The 19,392-nt window shown below is 45.6% G+C and overlaps 1 protein-coding gene across 2 annotated transcripts in view; it reads left to right on the top strand.

Moving 5' to 3' along the window:
• CACNA1H (calcium voltage-gated channel subunit alpha1 H) overlaps positions 1-19,392 on the top strand; it is a 119,207-nt gene that overhangs the window by 25,837 nt on the left and 73,978 nt on the right. For both annotated transcript variants that reach the window (XM_051632379.1, XM_051632380.1), the window contains exons 6-8: positions 8,440-8,532; positions 10,436-11,225; positions 15,345-15,757. In XM_051632379.1, the coding sequence (XP_051488339.1) occupies positions 8,440-8,532; positions 10,436-11,225; positions 15,345-15,757 (1,296 nt within the window). The remainder of the gene's footprint in view (positions 1-8,439; positions 8,533-10,435; positions 11,226-15,344; positions 15,758-19,392) is intronic.

The following is a 19,392-nucleotide window of genomic DNA, read 5'->3' on the forward strand; positions in this document are numbered from 1 at the left end:
CATGATAAGAATACCCAAGAAAGGAGAAGCTGAATCACCTTCTGAAGAAAGATGTCTGGAAATAGAGAAGCATTACAGGAACTGTCAGCAGCAGGAGGAGTTCAAGGTGCTATCTTGATAGCATGCTTAGATGGAGAGCTTCTCTTGGCACCTGGTCTCATCATGTTACAGCCACAGAGATGTGGGTGACCGGCTCAGGAAAGAGAAGAAGTTTGGAGAACTAAAGTGGGAGAATTGCTACCACCCTTTCCTTCCTTCATTTGTCCTTCTGTAGATACTTTACTCCGAAGGCAATGGCAGGCTGCCAGAGCAGGTAGGACAGCTGGCAGTGACAGCCATATGCTGCAGGCCACCTGCCAACACAGCCCTTTTGTTTCGATGTGAAGTTACCTCTTCTATGCTCTAGCTTGTCAAAAAAGCTCCTGGGAGCTTGTGTAAGCCGTCTCAATCCAATCAAGGATTTATTCATTTTGACCCTGTGCTATGTGCTGATGAGAAGCTTGTTTTGTCTCAATGTTGCTGACTCTGCTTCTGCCAGGGTCTGCATCCTTGGGAGCTGTGCCTGTAGGGGGGCCAGCTGAGAAGGTACAGACCTTGGGAGGAGACTTCAGGTTGGGAAAAGGAAAAGTACATTTGTCTCTCTTCACCATTGTTTGGTGCCCTGATCTGTTCCGCAGCTGTCATCCACTTCGTGTGGTTTTCAGCCTCTGTGCATCATGATTGAAATCTTTCCCTGCGGATTTCTCCCTTGCCTGGAAATCTTTCAGCTAAATCTGTGGTAGGAACTTCATCTTCCACTTGAATTCAAGGAAACATGATTTGCACTCCAATACACTTCTGCTATAGTCAAATACAAGAACGAGTTGGAGTCCTTCCTTGTCTGTACTGTCACAGAGTCAGGAAAAGATCTCATTTGAGGAGACCAGACCTGAAGTTCTAAGAGTGTTCTTTGTTACAGTAAGCACAAACCTCCATCCTGGAATGTACTGGCAGGACAGAATTGGCAGGGTCATTCCTCTGCTTCCTACTCACCCATCTTCCTCTTAGCTGGGTTGTCACTCACATATTAACAGGGACATTTTTGAGGACTGTTTCTCTTGCTTCCTTACTGGGACCTCGGGGTACCCTGACCAAGTTCCTTACAAAATGGAAGCTCAGGAAGCATTCACCAGTGTCTCAAGAGTATTGTACCCAAGATGCGATTAACACTCCTGCTTGCCTGTCTGCTGCAACCTCTATTCTTCCACTTTTGGTAGCCTTCAATATTTTGGGGACCAGCCAAAAGGAACACTGAAGCAGAAGGAAGTGAAAGAGCCTGAGGCTTCCAACTGCAAGTGTGTTTGTGTCCAACATGTAGTTTTGTGGGCCACATTCTTTAGAAGCAGCTGTCACACTGGGTGCCCATGTTTTCAGAGTTCATTGAGTAGATAATTTTTTTGCCAAAAGGACATTTTGTCAAATGGTTCATTCTTTAAACTGGAGCTGTGTCAGCAATGCTTATCTGTGCTGAATTTGGCAAGAAGTTTTGGCTGGGGAGAAAAAAAAGCGAGTTCTAAGCCTTTCATTTTCACTACTTCAAGAAGATACTTTGTTACTAGATTTGAATTTGTTTTGGATCTCCAAAAATATTTCACTCCAAATGATGGGGTTTGAGATTTGCTGGTGTTGCTTTTTTTAATTTGGTCAGCCAAATAAACAATTTTCTGACACACACATATTTGAACACCTTTCATAGAATCATTAAGATTGGAAGGGACCTTAAAGATCATCTAGTTCCAACCCCCCTGCCATAAGCAGAGAACCCTACCACTAGATCAGGTTGCAGAAAACCTCCTACAACCTGGCCTTAAAAAATGGTGGTGTCCCCACACAATTCCTTCCAGCCTTTGAGTTGGCAGATCCATCCAGGAGAACAGGACACACACCTCCACTCTGGTGTGAATGTGTAAAGCTCAGACACTTCAACACCTGAAGTGTGTTTTGTCTTAGCCCTGCACAGAGTGCTGGTTGGGCTTGAAGCTGTTGCACCCTTTGACCCTAATAGTCTCTAACATGATTTGAAACAAGGTGTAACGATACAATTAACCAAAATCTTGCTTTTTGCATTTGGGCCAGTACCCTAGACTGCTGCTGGGTTCCAGACAGGTGTCTGGAGGGGCACTGTCGTTTCTATGATTGCTGGATGACACACTCAGCTGTAAGCAAGGATTTCAGTCTGGCTTTGGTTCGCTTCTCATCGCAGACTCTTCATCTTTCAGCTTTGCTCTGCTATGAAACCCTGATTTATGGCTGTCTCTATGATAATGGACTCATTACTGCTGAAGCTAAACAGTTAAATACATTCCCAGTGCATAAGATACTTTACACAAACAATGAAGGCAGAAGATAATTATCCCAGTAAATCAAACCTCATGCATATGGACTGAGCTGTGATTTGTTACAAGAAGCAGTCATCTGAATCAGTGATGTTCTTGCTACTGGATGAGGATCTCGCATTATTTAGTGTGAAACAGCACCTAACCTCCTGTTTGTGGCAAAGGCTGTAAAGCTTTTATGCCATTTTTAAGCTTGTAGATTCACTTTTGTGAAGTTCTGGGCCACCCATAACTGTATCAGTGACATGTCCAACTTTGTCGTGACACTGGCTGTGCTCTGCTCTTCAAGATCCAGACTCTGGCCAGAGGTAACACTTATGTGGAACACATTTGAGAGGTCACAAATCAAAAACAAATACAAGATTACACATTTTCTTTTCTTCTGTTCCACAGGGCCACTTTTCAGGCGGATGCCTGCTTTGCAAGGCTCCCCATTTAAAAAGAAATGGCTAAAGTAGCTTTGGAAAGTAAGCAGGCCCTCAAAGTGAAAGGAAAGGCACCTGTTCAAAGGACATTACTCAGAATATAATAAAACCTGTGCTTCTGACCACAGAAGCTACTTAGTTCCATGTGTCACAAGGAAATAATTAAAACTGTGAAACTGAGTTAAAAAATAGGGATTTGATTAGCTGCCAAGCACTCAGCATAGGAAAAGGAATATTCCATTATTCACTGGTCAGTGCTCATTAGCCAAATCAATATGCCCAAGAGGGGAGAATACATAAGATAAGAGGCTTTCAGAAATAAATACTGAAGGTCTTATGTAACTTGCTGAGACCATCATAGTAATTAATAGCTCTTGCAATTTATGATATCATTGCATCTTGTCTTGATAAGCTGTATAAAAATAAGAAATAAAAAATCTTTGCAACAGGGCCAGGGAAACGATGAGATAAAAGGTAAACAAAAGCAAATAATCATGACAGTCCTTAGAGCTGTTGTTTGGTTCAGTATAATTGATTCTGATGCAGATAATGCCCATCTGATCCCCAAAGGGCCCAATTTAGGCCAAAGAAAGAGGCTGAATGCAAAATACAGATGACAATTAAGATGAACACTTCAAATGGTTTGGACACGCTTGGGTTTCTCTGCATCATCTCCTGCTTTGGCCAGGCACTGGGCTGGAACAAGCACCTGCAATTCTACAATCAACCACCAAGGAAGTTCCTCCTTGCCAGAGTTGTGCTTTTTAAGGGGTTTGATCCAAGTGTGAGATGCTGATTTTTGGTTCCCATGCTTAAGGAATCTGTGTCTCCAAAAGAAATCGGTTCAAGTGTCATAGAAGTGAAATCTCACCATGAGAGAGATCAGGCCTCAGGTCTGGGCTGGGGTTTCACACACTGTGCATTCAGGTCCTACAACCTTTTCAGCTTTGCTTTGCACAGTAATTTTCAAACTTTCTTTGACTGATCAGTAGCACCTCCAGGTTGACTTCTGCCTGCAGCAGTCCATCTGGCACTACCTCTTAGTGCTTCCTAATACACAGCAAGTGTTTCAGTGTTTACCTTTACTAATTAAAGTAGTTTGGGTTGGGGTTTTCCTATTGGTTTTTTCCCACTGTATGCTGGTTTTTTTCTTAACTGACACTAAAGCAAAAATAACCAGCTCTTGAATCCATTATAGTCAAGAACTTGCAAAAATTTTGGCCAAGCTCAAAGGGAAGGATTTTTATGATGAAAACTTGGTGATATAATACAGTTAATTTTTCTTCAGAGACCTTTGAAGTGACCATAAAAGAAACAAAATGAACCTCCTGTCTCCTTGATATCAGTGAGGTGACCTGAGTTAATTGCCAGCATCTTTAATCCACATCTATCATGTGATTTTTCACTCTGGAGTTTTAGTTTGATTCTGATTAGCTTGACTAGAAGACCTGATTCTGTCCCCAATTACTCTAAATCAGATGAGCATCTTTGTGACAGCTGATGAAATTCTTGTGGCATGAGCAAACCAGGAGGATCAGAATCAAAGAACAGAAGACAAAAAAATATAAATTATGATCATCTGACTGTCCATTCTTATCCTGCTCATATTAGTATGGTGATCGGGGAGTGCATGAATGGTGTCCAAGCCAAAGATCAATGAAGTCATGTTCATCTGAGTGAGCTTTCCCTTAAAACCTTGCAGTGATGAGAGAGGATCAAGCATGAGACTCAGGGCTTTAGTACTCAGCCTCATTGGCATTAAAGGGAGATAAATGACTCTGCCATCCTTGCCCGTGCTGTGTAAGAAGTAAAGGACTGAGTGAGCAGGCAAGAAGAATTAGACTGAGCATTATGCAGGAACTCCAATGGGTTAGAGGACACCTCTGTCCTCTGCTCAGAGCCTCAGTCCTTTGAAAGCAAAATTCATTTCCCCATGCTAAGGGGGCAGCATCTCCTTTCCTGCTGGGGTCACAGCATGTGATTATAGCTGGCAGCACCCTCCAGGACAACCTTGCCAATCATCTTAATTGAATCTTTCAGCTATTTCCCTGCAGCTGCCAATTTTAGTGTGCCACATATCTTGCACATCTTTCTCATCAGAGCAGAATTAGGAAACATGTTTCGTGCAGTCTTATCTCTGTTGATAAATAACTGTATGTTGCATTTATTGGAAGCTTTGAACTGGTACTTTTGGAGACACTGTTTAATATGTCTGTCTGTGAACAACCATAGCTTGAACAGAATTTAATTATTGAGAATGGATTGCTGAGATGGGAAAGCACAAGAAAGGTGCTCCAGGTTGTTGGAAGACATCTATAAAGGGCTTGAAGGGCTAAATGCTGGAGCTGCAGTCAACTGGATTAATCAGATTGGAGAGTGAAGAGAGGAAGCAGTCATTTCTGCTTAACAACGTAGGTGATGTTGCATTCAGAGTGCCCCAAGGGAGGAACAGTAGGCAAAACAACACTGAAAATATATATCCATGTTACTGGGAGAAGAGCAAGAGCTGCTGCTTTCCCACAGTTCATCTGCTCTGCAAGCCAGTGTATAGGATCAAACTGTGCATTGGAGTGGTGAGCCTTGCACCAGAGCAGATGCCTTTGAGTTGGTTCCAAAAATAGTTGGAGTTTAGTTTGCAGTGTATAGACCAGCTGTTGGCAAATTCAAATGGTCTGGTCTCCATTTACACCAAGGCTTTGCTGGGGATGTGCAATGAGGTCTTGGAGGACGTAAAAATGTACTTGTAAAGTCATTCAGAGCACTTTAAAAGACAGCAGGAAAGAAGCCCACAGCATGGCAAGAATCAGGCTGTAAAAATCAGAGACACTGTTTCAGGCCAGACAGGTGGTTGTGCATGTGTGTTGTCCTGCATTTCTCCAGAGCTATTTGATTAAAAAAAGAAAACAGATGTCTGTGGGCACACTCTCTTAGGGGATTGCTAGTACCCTCTAATCCTCGGCAGCTCAGGAATCCTTCCCCTAGGTACTGCTGGATTTGTACTGGGCAATGAGTCTAAGAATGAATCCACAAATATGTCAAGCAGGAGAACAAAAACCCTTTGTGGTCTGTTTATCCCTCCTGAATCCCTTTGGTTTACAAGTGAGTAGTAAATAATGCAAATTCTAATGACATCTTAAATATTCTGGGAGCCGGATGAGCATTTTCAGCCTGCCAGAGGAGAAATGTGGTGTGTTGATTGATTCTTGCTGAAAATGCTGTCTAGCTTGCAAGAAAAATATCTCTGTAACAGTTGGTTGGCCCTCACTCTTGTTCCAGCACCTGTTTCCCAGGTGGGAAGCTGGCAATGCCTGCAGAAGACCAACAGCAGCCCTCAGGTAACTCCTTTTGTGGAGAGGGCTCCATGTTTACAACACTCAATTTGGGGATTTCCAGCCAAATGTAAATTTGGTGAAGAGGTGTAGCCAACATGTCTGGAATCCCTGGGCTCATTTTCCATCCCTAAGTGTAAATGGATGGAGCACCTGCTGTGGCAGCTTGACTGTGAACTGCCCATTCAAATAGAGGGGAAGGAAGGGAGAGGACTTGGAACAGCACAAAGGAGAGACATTCCTGTGTGATCAGTTCTCAAGGATCCTGCTCTAGCAGGGGGTTGGACTAGATGATCTCCAGAGGTTCCTTCCAACCCCGACCATTCTGTGATTCTGCCAGACTATTTCTTAGGTAGTTGGCAGTGATTTGGTTTAGCTTTGTGTTACCTCCCAGCTTGATCTCTCCAGTTTCCCCATGAACCTGCACAGGCATCAAGTGCCAGAGATAATGGGTTGCCGTGCACAACCCGCACAGGCAAGGAATGCAGCTGCAAAGACCTTTGCCCTCTGTAAATGTTTCTACCATGTTAAAGGAAAGGCAGAAAAGGGCAGTTTAAGTTTGGTTGCTTGTCCGTTTCACACTGCTGAACAGACTGATCACTGCCTGTGTCTGCCCACACAGCTTAACTCCTTCTCAGATTCCAGGGTGAATAACTACACTTGCATCTACACACACACAAAAGTGTCTATTGCTGAAAACTTTCTGCTACAGATTGATCACTGGGGTTCATGCTGAGCAAAAGCTTACTTTTTGCTTTTGTTAAACCCGTGCCCCTGGAAGCATCACGTTGCTGGCTGGTACCTGTACAGCACTAACCAGCAGCCAGGATGTGATATGAAAGAGCATCTAATGGGTGTAAGGAGGAGCAGGAGAGCTGGGTGCAGCCTGTGGACATGCAGCCAGTGTGTCATCAGACCTGATTACTCCAAGTCTTTAACGATGCTGACAGAGTAAAACAGCTGCAGAGACAATTTTTACCTGCTCCTTGGCAGATCATGTTTATTGGTTTTAGCTTGGAGCTGTACTCCCTGGCTTCTCACTCAGCTGCCTGGTGGGTGTTCAGTTACATGTGCTTCACCATGGGAAGTGAGTGAAAACTTGCTGGTAAGACATCACCATGTTTGACTTCAGAGTGGGAGGTAGTGTTTCTCTTCCAGCACCCATGAGCTGATGGCAGGGTGCTCCAACAGTCTCAGGGAAACCGTGAGTGCTGATGGGTGTGTGTACATCAAAAGATCCATCTCTAGGATGAGAACAACAGGAGAAAAGTGGCAAGGATTCGTGTCTGACTTCCCCATGAGTGTTTTGCCCTGATGCTCCATGTGTGATGAGAACATTTTTTTATTCACTGCCTCAACAGCAAGCACTTTATGGATCAGCTTTGCTGTCCATGCCATACAGAAGGTCCTCTACACTGATGAAGTTTGATCCTTTCCTTGTTCACAGCAAGTGAATTCCCAGTTTCTTCTCTGCAAACATGGTTTTTAAATCAGAAATGATGCTACTGAAATTGGAGGCAGGCAGCAATTCTGGGTTCATGCGGGGACCACAAAAGCTCACGTTTGGTGTAGCAAATTAGGTACGTCAGTGTAAGTAAATTCAGATAGGAGCTTGGATTTTGATGGAAATTGTGGTGGAATTTCAACTCTAGGACTAGTAGCAAGATAGCACTAGACATTAGGTATGTTTTATCTAAATAAAAAGTGTAAATTACATGGCAGAATTCACTTTGCTCTGCACACAGGCTGTGTGGTGTTAATTAAATCCTCAGCTTCTCTTTAGTTGGAGGAGACTGAGAAAATTAAATCAATTCTACATTAAGATAAAGTAACTCTATTCCATTCAGATGCTTTCCTCTTATGATAGTGGTGGTGCCACTGCAATGACGAGCCAGTAGGAATTGCAAAGAAAATGGTTTTACAGAAACAAAACTGACTTAAAAACTTAGGAATTTTGTGGGTAGCTTATGAAACCAGGAGCCTGAGGTAACAGCCCAGATCTCTGCACAGAGGGAGAAGCTTCTGCTTTGTTTATACTCTCTCCTTGGAATTTCTTTGCACTGGGTCAGAACCAGTGTTTCAGATGTTTTGATGTAATGTTTTAGCATTTTAATCATACCAGATTCTTGTAGACAGCTCAGGCCAGTCCTTTGGTCACGTGTTGCTGCTGCCTTAAGCCAACTGGGAAAAGAAGTGCAGCCTGAGAGATGCTCTGGAGGGATGAGTACCAGGCACTATCAGAAGACTGATATTTACTGATTTTTTTGGTTGACTTTTGTTCTTACACTTTCTTTCTCTGTCTTCCTGTAGGTTATAACCCTGGAAGGATGGGTTGACATCATGTATTATGTGATGGATGCACATTCTTTTTACAATTTTATATATTTTATATTGCTTATAATAGTAAGTATGAACTGTGAGATGGTCCTGTTCTTTGTCCTGCTGGGGTAGAATTGTTCCCTGAGTTTTGCACAGAGAAGAGCCAGCTAGGATCCAGTGGGAGACCTTCCTCCTGCCATGAAGCTTAACCATGCAGGTTGTGATAAGTGCTGTGGAGACAGATTATTGGCTACAACAGCCCTTATTAGTATCATATGTGATGCATAGTCACAGGTTGTCAAGCCATATGGTCTTCCCTCCCTCTTACTCTCCCAGTCTTGGTCTTGTCACTTTGATGCATCCCAACTATGGTGCCTTGGCCAAGCAACCACTAACCAGAGAATGTAGTTTGTCTTCCTTTAGTCTCCTCGATGTGCCAAAGGACACCTCATTTCAATGGAGGGCCTTCAAACTATTGAACCTCACCTGAGCCCCTTAAATAATAATAGTAGTGCACCTTTCTGAGGTCTTATAGTGCTGTCATTCCTAAAAACAAAGTGTTACTCACTGGAGGTTGCCTTCAGAAGCTGCCATTCTATGTTAGCAAGATTCTTCTTTCTCCAGTGGGCACAACCTTCTCCAGGGGTCTACATCTGTGGAAAAGTTAAGTATTTAAGTCAGGAGGAGAGCAGAGGGAAAAGTACCATGTAGATGTCATGCAGGACATGGGACAGAGGCATTTCAAAGTGCTATTTTGACTAGATATTCTTTATATATAACCTCATTCTCATTGATGTGGTTTTGAAGGCCTTGGGAAGTCAAACCACTACTGCTCCCACTACCAGTGGAAAAGGCATGGATCAGAGCAGTGTGAGAGTTTCCCAGCAAATGATAACATTCTGAAGCCAGAGATTTTTGAGCCTTTAGCAATGGGCCCTGCATAGGTAGTGATTCTCACTCCACTTGTTTGAGCCCTTCTCTACATATGGATCCTTGCAGAAAAGCCAGAAGGTGGCTGATCTCCAAGTCACTTGGAGCTGGGAATGTCACCCTTGCTGCTTCTCAAGCTGTATCCATGCTGATTTACTAACTGGAGAATAGCAGTGCAAGCCATTTCCCAATGGCTTCCCCTTGAAAATCACCAGACAATGGTCCAGATTAAATCCATACGTTTCCTGCTGAGCCCAGAGCAGAGGTTTGGCCATGCAGACAGTGGCACTTTCTTGACGTCAGTCCCTTTCACGCCTAAGGGCACTGATTCTCCAATGGGAATAGCTGACATTTTCCTTTGGCTGATTTATGAAGCCATGTGGTTAAAAAACCAGTTTGAGGACTCTACAGCTTCAGGAAGGATGCAGCCTTAAGTGACTTCACGTTCATATCCTTGGGACTTCATTTTGAAAGTATCACCCAAGAACACATCAACTCAAGAAGACAAAAGATCAGGCTTTTCTAGGAGCACTGAATCTCCTGGAGATGCATTTCTCTGTCAGAGAGAGACAAGAGGACAAGGTGCATGGACCCTGACTGTCTTCCTCAAAGTGAGGACGCACTATGCCAGGGTGTAAAGTGATAGAGGAAGAGGCAGTTTCAGTACAGCACAAATGGGACTTCAGACCATCTTTCCTTGCAGTCTAGCCAGGTGTTTCCTGGTGATCTGGTTTGTGATGGTAATTGATTGTGTTGTGTTTCATACACCCCATGTTTGTAGCAAATGTCCTCACAGTTGAGGGGAGGGAAGTGGTGAAGGCTATTGTTTATAGCTTTCCTTGCTATTGCCAAAATAATATAACATGGCTTAGGACCAAATTTAGCAGCTCAGGCACATGTCAACGTAACATTTGGTGAACAGACCCAGACATCCAACATGTTTGGAAATCTTGGGATTTCTAAGCACTACACTTCAAGCCCAGACAGTATGTGGTGGTGAGGAGCATGTCTTGCTTTGTAAAGTCCCTGTTAACTCTTCTCCCTGTATTTTCTCCAGGTCGGTTCCTTCTTCATGATTAACTTGTGCCTGGTTGTGATAGCAACACAGTTTTCTGAAACAAAGCAGCGGGAGAACCAGCTGATGCAGGAGCAGCGGGCCCGTTATCTCTCCAACGACAGCACAATTGCAAGCTTCTCAGAGCCAGGAAGCTGCTACGAGGAGCTGCTCAAGTACATCTGCCACATCTTCAGGAAGGTGAAGCGTCGGACAATACGCCTGTACAATAACTGGCAGAGTAAGCGCCGGAAAAAAGTGAACCCAAACAGCACCACAAACGGGCAAAGCCACCGAGGCAAAAAGCACATCACCTCCATCCACCACCTCATCCACCATCACCACCACCACCACCACCACCACTACCACATCAGCAATGGGAGCCCTCGGGGACTGTGCTCCAACCCTGAGATCTGCGACCTTGAACTCAAGGTCATGAAACCTGGAAACCAATTGATGCTTCCTCCCCCATCCCCCAACTTGCAGGGTCCTGCTCCCCCTCCAGATGCAGAGTCTGTGCACAGCATTTACCACGCAGACTGTCACATCGAAGGACCACAAGTGAACTGTAAGTCTTCCAACGCCCCTGCGAGCATTAAACTGACTGCTGGGCTCTCCAACCGTGGCAACATGAACTATCCTACCATCCTGCCTTCTCCAACTAGCAAAGCCACTTCTGTTTCAGTTCCCAAAGGAAAGAAGAATGGTAATTCACCTGTGCCCGTGGTTAATAGCCCTGTAACTTTGGGCACGGATTCTTATGGGAAGCTGCAGCAACTGGTAGGAGAGCAGGGTAAGGACAAACAAGCTGGGTTTGGTTTTGTTTGTTGTTTGGGGTTTTTTTGAGTAGGAAAACTGGGCAAAGAGCAAATTGCTTAAGAGTTAAGGTGCTAACAAGAGCCATGGAGGGTGCTGAAGGTGGAGGCTCTTTTGTGAATGGTATTTGAACTGAGCATTGAAGCCAGAAGTAGGACAGGTTGAGGGACTGAGAGTTCTGTTCCTTCTAACCTTGCATTTGCAGCCATTGGGTAAAACAAAATGCAGGATGGTTTGGGCAGTGGTTACAAAGCACGTGGTTTTGAACTCCTCTCACGTACTTAGTGATACCTGGGAGATTTTCTCTCTGTTCCCACCCAAGAATAGATCTACATAGCCCCTAGAATTAGATCTCTGGTGAATGATGGACCTGTCAACTGCAGCCCTGCAGCAGAGAAGCCCCAGCTGTTGGCAGATGGTATCTTGAAAGGAAAGAGCAGGTGGAAGATGGTAGAGAAGAGTAAGGTATAGGAAACCTAAGAAGTTTAAAGGAGGGAGGCACTGAAAGAACTTAAAACACACTTTTAGAAGCCCCTGGTTCTGCTCTGACAGGTTCCTGAGCCTCTGAATTTCTTTTTAGACAAGAATGAACAGAAGGTTTGGAGGAAGGTCCAAGGCCACTGCAGGGTCTTGCTCTGTGTTAGTCCTCAAAGAGTGCATGTGAGGGCAGGAGTGTAGCAGAGCTGCAGGTCTCAGGCTTTCCCTTTTGTCTTTCCCCATGTGCAGAAGAAATGTAGGACTGAGTGTTCCTGCAGATTTGGAGCTCTGTGGAACCTGAATGAATGAGGAACATTGGGGACACTTTCATAGCTCTGTCCCATCCCTATCAGTGCTGCCTCCAGCCACGCCAGCACTGCTAGTTAGTGTCATTTTACCTCCCTTCACATGTAAATCACTCAGGGCTGAAGTAGTGATCACATGCAACACTGAGGTTTCTATTTTGCAAAATGTTTCCAGTCTTCATGGCTGGAGCTAAAAGATGAAAAATAGAGGCTTAAGCCCTCAAACACTAAAAAGTTTAAAAAAATCTGGCTTCCATTTCTTTAATCTCCTTAAGCCAAACTCATCATTTGTTTTTTTCAAAGCCCTTGTTTTCCAAAACTGTTTATCTGCTGGTGCTTGGACACAAATATATATCTGAATGAGGTATGTGCTGAAAAAATACCAAGCCTAGCTTGGGAGGGTCACAGTAAAGGTTGCTTGCCAAATAGGTTGGGTGGCTTGTCTTGGTTAATGTTTTTTTTCTTTAAAGTGACCATACAAAAGGGTAAAGTGGATTGTTTATAGAAATTGCCTTCAGTAGAGCTTAGCAGGAGGGCAGAAGGGTTAGTTGCAACATTCTTCTGTTGTTAAGGAAAAACTGTATACGAATCATTCATTCATCTTTAGCTACACAAGTTAAAGGAGGTTATTATGAGAATCTGTATTTACCTTGAGATAAACACCCAGGATCTGCAAAAGTCTGGAACTGAGAAAGCAAGGATGAGCAGAGGAGCTGTTGCTTTGGAAGGCAGTGCTCAAATTGGAGGTTTGGTTCTTAGTGATTGCAAGGGGATTTGCTGCTGGGGTCCTTTACAGGAGAAGAAAGTCCCCAGTCTCAGTCCTAACTGTGACATCCCAGGGCCACCAATGACTTAGGAAATTTTCATGGAGCCTGTGGTGGTTCTTTGAAAGCTGGAGGTTCAATGGACTTGTTATTAATAATGCAATTATAGTATCCTCTTTTTACGAAGGCATTTAAGCCCAGAGGATGCCAAAATGTTGTAAACAAATCTCCTGAAATGGTTTTGTCTCTTTCAGAAGTGTAGTCATTTCTAGGGGAAGGGGTGGATGCCACAGCTCTTGGCTGGTGAACAGCAGCTTATCTGGCACCCTGAGAAGCATGGGGGCTGGGAAGGGAAGCAAGTCAGCCAGGTCCTTCTGGAGACCCTGTCACATGATGTGTCAGTGCCCAGCTCTTCCTCTCCATGACTCTGGCTCTTTCCAGGCTCTCCTTTCCACTCTTGCCACAGCCCTTCCTGCAACACCAACAGGGCTGAGTCAGATTCATCTCTTCACCTCAACCGCCTTTGTACGGCAGGGATGATGGATGTGTCTTCCAGGAGGATCCTTAAGTGCTAAACAAGCTATCTCCTGAGGGTACAGCTCTGCTAGGCACAGCTGCTAACTCATGTTTCTCCATGCCAGACTAAACTTAGCCAAGGAGCCATATTAAGTCCCTACCCTGTGTTCAGCCAGAAAGGTGAGGTGGGCTCACAAGCTCACCTGACCCTCCTGGCCTCAGCCTCTTTGGGCAAACAAAGAGCTATTTCACTTAATTCTCTTTCCACTCTTACCAGTCAACAAGCAGAGTATGTTCACTGCAAGATTTGTGCAAGGAGAGCACACAAGTGATAATTGAGAGCATTAAGGAGGCATTAGCAGCCAGGGCACTCACAGCCCCAGCTGGAAACAAGGACGGTGTCTGCTGGGAAAGATGCAATTGTGGGAGAGAGAATTTTCTTCCTTGCTTTTGTTGTGGAATTGAACAGCATAAAGTACAGCCTGTTCCTCCGTGTTCTTGTGCCCTGCAATGCTGTGAGGTTATTTTAGCAGGCAGCCAAGGAGACTCTGGTATTTTGAAGACATCTGTGGCGCCAGTGTTTTTCATATAATTTTTAACACTTTGATAGCATTAAAAGATGGCTGGCAAGCCCACTACCTCTGTCATCTCTGCTACTGTAGCTGTGCTGCAGTTTTTTCTCATCAGATGAGAAATGCCACACTAATGTGCCATGCTGCACTGGTGCTGCTTGCAGGTCGAGTAAGGGAATAAAGTGGAGTTAGTAATTTCTGATCCTCCTGGTGTCTTTGATGTAATGACCAAGAGGGCAGTCCTCTCCTGAAAGGCTATTTTGAAGGCCAGTGATGTCTAAATTACATTCAGGCAAGACAATGTATTTTGACTCTTGTCACAACCCAGTTTTCAAGCTAACAGAGTATTTCTATTTTGTTTGGTGCTGCCTTCTCTTTAAAGACATCCTCAAGTGTCAGCCAGGAGTGGCTGAAATCAGCAGCATTACTGCTGGGTGAGCTCCAAGCTCCTGGGCCCAGAGCCAAGAGCATCCACTGCCTTTTGCTTGGTGTCCCCAAAACCAATTCAAGTGCCCCATCCAACCACATGACAGGGACATGTTAAGGAGAAAAACTAACCCCTCACCTGATGTCCTTGAACCTCAAAGTTCAAATTTTCATTGATGCTTGAATGGCATTTGCAGGAAGGATCCCATTCTCACAGTACTGCATTCATGTTGGGGTTCTTTTCTGCCATTAATATCTGGTTCCTAAATATGAGGAAATGAGGAATTTGGTATTTTTTCCCCTTCAAATCATCCTTGTTACTCTTGTCCGTATCATCTCCATACCCTGGCTCGATGAGAGCAGCCAGTGTTTCTCCTCACACCACAAAACATGTGGCAATGTGTTTGATTTTAAAACACCCTGAACACTCAGTTCTGTGCCTCAAGGAAAGAATTCACCTGAGCTTTATTAAAGACTGAAGGGACTACGTGACTCTCAGAGCTGTGATCTGTGGTCTGTAGCCACCTTTGGTCCATTTCTCCCCCTCCCTCCTCATTATTAGCTAAATGGAAGCACTATCTAAATTGGGTGTAACAGCTTGATAGTGCTCAGATCACCACTAATTATGTTAGCCTGGTTAGATATAATTAAAAGTAATTGAAAATGAGAGGTGTGCCAGCCAGTCCTCCCCCAGCAGCAGAACACAAAATGGCTTTAATGCTCTGTGGAGAGAGGCCCTTCAGCCCCTCACCCATGGAGGGAGCTAGAGAGTGTTGGGGCTTGGAGAGAGGGAAGAGAGGGAGAAAATAAGACAAAGCAAGAGCCATTGGGTAAGATGGATGACTAGAAGGCTGTGTTAAAGCATGATGTTTAATTGAGGATGCAGCAGAATCTGCTCTGCTCTGGACAGGCCTGGTGTTGCCTGTGAGGGAACATGCGGCTGTCGGCCACGTTGAGGGGTGAGGGGGCGAGGTGACCGAGGGGGTGATGTGACCGAGGGGGCGAGGTGGCTGACGGTGCACGTCTCCCCTTGCAGGTCTGCGGCGGACGCCCAGCCGGCTGTCGGGGCTGAGTGCTGCCTGCCCCCTGCCCAGCCCGCCGGGTGGCACGCTGACCTGCGAGCTGCAGGACTGTCCCTTCTGTGCCAGCCTCCTGGAGGACCCCGAGTTTGCCTTCAGCGAGTCCGACAGCTGCGACTCCGACAACAACGGGGTCTATGAATTCACCCGGGACCTGCAGCACGGAGACCACAGAGACCAGCTCCAGCAGCAGCGGAGCAGGAGGAAGAGGAAGAAGAAAAAACCCAAGGAGAGGAACAAGGTCACCCGCCTGTGGAAGGCTTTTGGCAGCAAGCTGAAGAGGATCGTGGAGAGCAAGTACTTCAACCGGGGGATTATGATAGCCATTCTCATCAACACGCTGAGCATGGGCATCGAGTACCACGAGCAGGTGAGTGCAGGACCGACCTCAAGAGCCCTGAGGGTCTGTGGATTCAGGCGCTCCTGGCACGGTGACTTGCACGGTGTTGTGGAGGGAGTCTGTCAAATTCATGCCAGAGGAGGAACAAATGGTTTTCATGCATGTTGGAAACACTAAAAGGGGCTGAGGGCCTGATCCTGCAGCTGTGTGAGGAGCAGGAGCATCCTTCTTTGTGCGAAAATCCTGGAAGGTGGCTGGCAGTGCTTTGGGGGTGTGGAGAGTTTAAATGTGTGTGTTAGGATGTAGCATCTCAGAGCCTGACTGCTTGAGGTGTTTGCTGTGAAGTATTCATAGAAGTGTGAATTGTTTGGTGTAAATACTGCTTTGGTCTGATGGTGGTGGTGCACAATGGACCTTGTAGTGCAAATAACCCATGAAGAAGTATCTTCTTTGATCCTGGGCCTTTAAATAAAGACCTAAACTGTTAGGCAATAGTAAATGCAACAAAGGAAAAATAAACTAAAATTAGTTTCTCCCTGAAGGCTCCAAAACCTTCATTTTGATTTCATAGGGTGTAAGCAGGTCTTTCTTCTATGTGTTTGGAGGGAGGAAGGAGAAATCGTGCTGTTCCCAGTGTTTATCTGAACATGGTGATGGCAGAAAGGAGTGCTGGCATCTGAGGACAGTTTGTCCTTGTTGTTGGCTGATGAGGGCTTGAGGGGTTGTGGAATATGGGAGACAGAGGAGAGTCATTTGAGTATCTCCATGTTGATCTGTTGGAAAGCTATGCTCTTTCGGGCTTTTCTTTCTCAGAAAAACTGGTTACTTTCAACTGATTTCTCTACTTGTGCTCTGTAATTTCTCGTGCTGCCTCTGTATCTGGTGCAGAAAATGCATACCAGTGAAGGCAAGGGATCTTCATATATATTTTCTGCCAGGTGGGTAGTCAAATGTTCATCCAGTGCTCCTCCAAAATCTCCACTGCAGGATCAGAACCAGGTCAAGGGCATCTGACCAGAGAGGAGCTACTCCTCCTCTCTGCCTTGGTCTGTCCACTTAGGAATGAGGAGTAAAGGCAAACAGAGCATCATCCTACATCCAAAGGCAGGGCAAGAGACTGCTTTTTCTTCTCCATCACTTCCTAGGATTAAATCCTACTGGGGATCATGGCAAACAGTCCTCCAGATTGCTGCTTCTTTATTTTCTCTCCACTTGTGTGCTTTAAATCCCCATATTCTATGCTATCTGAGAAATATTTTCTTTTAAAAAAGCAAGTACTCAGCTAAAACACATGAACCTCAGCCATGTAACAATAAATTAGCTCATACTTACAGCAGAGAGAGTCCAAACCCAACAAAGAAATAGCTGTCGCTGTCAGCTTTCTGTCTGGTTTGTTGTTTCACAGCAAGTTTTAAAATTAGGAAATCCACCTTGTCAGTAGCCTTTGAATAGGCCATTCATTCCTTGAAGCAACTGCATTTCTGCATGGATACTCTTTTGTCAGGCAAATACAGCTTTGTCAGTCCTTGGATATTGCCATGATGAGTGCTGGGGGAAAACCTTAAGGCAGACTGCAGTGAGAAAGCCCAGGGATCACATGGAGTCTGTCCACAATCACTCATATAAAGGTAAATTGTGATAATTATATCCTTGCTGCTAACAAAGGAAAACTGTAGCCGGCAGGTTTATATTGGATTTTACCTTGTAAAAGATTTGCTTTAAACTATCTCAAAGCCAATGGCAATAAAGATTCTGAAGCTTTTGGCAACAGAGCATCAGACTCCTGCCAGCTTTGCTCACAGGCACAGCCCAGCATGGGACCAATAAAAAGTGAGAAATTTTGAAGTGAAACCTGTAAAAGTTCTTCCACGTGCCTGACTGCAAAGTGTCAGGGTACTCAGTGGGGATAACAAGCCATGGAGCTGTCAGAGCCCAGCTTCAAAACACCTTGCACAAGCACTCTCCTATCAACAGGGTGACCTCCAGGGCATCACTAGCGGCTGTGACACAATCTGAAAGCAAGAGAAAATGGCTCTAGACTCCCAGACTGTTTGGCATGAAAATCTGGGGCTGCTGTAAGCAAAGTGGGGTGATTTCAGAACCCTCCGCCCTCCTCATGTGAGAATTGGCTGCAAGACTCAGGGTGAGGTGCTGGCTTTGTGTGGTGATAAGGAGGAGATGCCTGAGCAAAACTGTCACGAACCCACAGCATGGTGTTGGGATGGAGGGGAGGTGAGAATAGCTCGTTTTGGGTATGCCATGATCCTTGCCAGAAAAAACAGTTTAATTACGGCTTTCTGGTTACTGAGTGATGCTGCCCAGCACCACTCTGCACCTTTGCTCAGAGCAGGTATTACAAGGCTAGAAGGTGTGAGCCTTCCCCAGGCTGTTAGACAGGCATGGGTGCTGCCATTGTCTCACTCTTCATCCTCCCAAAGGCAAACTTGGAGCCCATTCCCCAAGCCTACGTGGATATCTAGTCCCTGGCTCTCCCTTGGCTCCCACCAAGCTGTTCAGTGTTACCAAGAGAGCACGTTTCAGGGGCTCCTGCTGGGGAGACCTCCTGTGCTCTGCCTGCTGACAGCAGCATGGGCAGGGGTCTCCAGGGCCCTGAAGCCTTGCAAAACTTCACCTAGCATGGAGGTGTTTGCTTTGGGAGGAGCAGCTTAAGCAGATTCCCTGGTCTTGACTCTTGCTGCTTGGTTTCAGCCATTGCCTGGCTTTACTGAACGGGGCTGCAGTCAGTCCAGCAGGCACAGGGAAGCCCTTCCCAGACCTCACTGTAAGAAATGCCCAATCCCTTTTATAAAAAACTATTAACGGCTGCTTCCTTTTTTAATCTGGCTTCTCAGACTTCACAGTCATCAGTGGCTTTCCAAATAGAAGGGCACACCATATACATGGTTATTTCAGAGTGATATTCAAATCCAGGACATCAACCCTCTGAGTGTGTGGGAGGGGTGGGGGGTGCTGAACAACACATGGCACGGAAGGTAGAGCAGTGCTGCTCCTTGGTGTGTTATTTCGCCTTTCATCCCGGGACACAGCAGCGCTCTGCAGAGAAGTCTCACGGAGCCCTCTTGAGGCAACGGAGCATTATTGTCCCTATCTTCTGGATGAGGAAATAAAGGTTGCAAGTGCCAGGCTGGTGGCAAATCTCCGAGTGCAGTACTGCTGGCCCTTACCGTAGCAGCAGGACATGGGGGGCACGTGTGCCAGAGCAGCATTTTGGTAGCACCCTTTGACAAGACAGGAAGGTGATTGTACTTCCACAGGCCTGGGTGCTACCTCCAGATGAATGAGAGACCTGTATGTGTCCAAGTCCCCTCAAGGCTTCAAAATGTGTTGTTGTGGGAATTTGAAGCTCACAGCAGTCTGCTCACATGGTTAGTACTGTTGCTCTTGGCTAACATAACTGGCCATATCCATGGCACTCGGTGCATGCAGCCCAAGTCACACCCTTTTAGGCAAGGATCCTGCTCTGTGACTAAGGACACGACTGCTGCAGCGGGTGGCTGACTCGTGGGAGTCACGCTGGTGATGCTTTGTACAGAGCTGCCCTGTAGCAGTCCTGCTCTTCTCAGAGGCAGATGGAGGACTTCATGGCAGCACAGCCAGTTGGCAGCAGGAGGCAGCTGGTGATGGGAAATGGGACTTCAGTCATT

The sequence above is a fragment of the Apus apus genome, chromosome 14, assembly GCF_020740795.1.
Source record: "Apus apus isolate bApuApu2 chromosome 14, bApuApu2.pri.cur, whole genome shotgun sequence".
NCBI classification, from domain to species: domain Eukaryota; kingdom Metazoa; phylum Chordata; class Aves; order Apodiformes; family Apodidae; genus Apus; species Apus apus.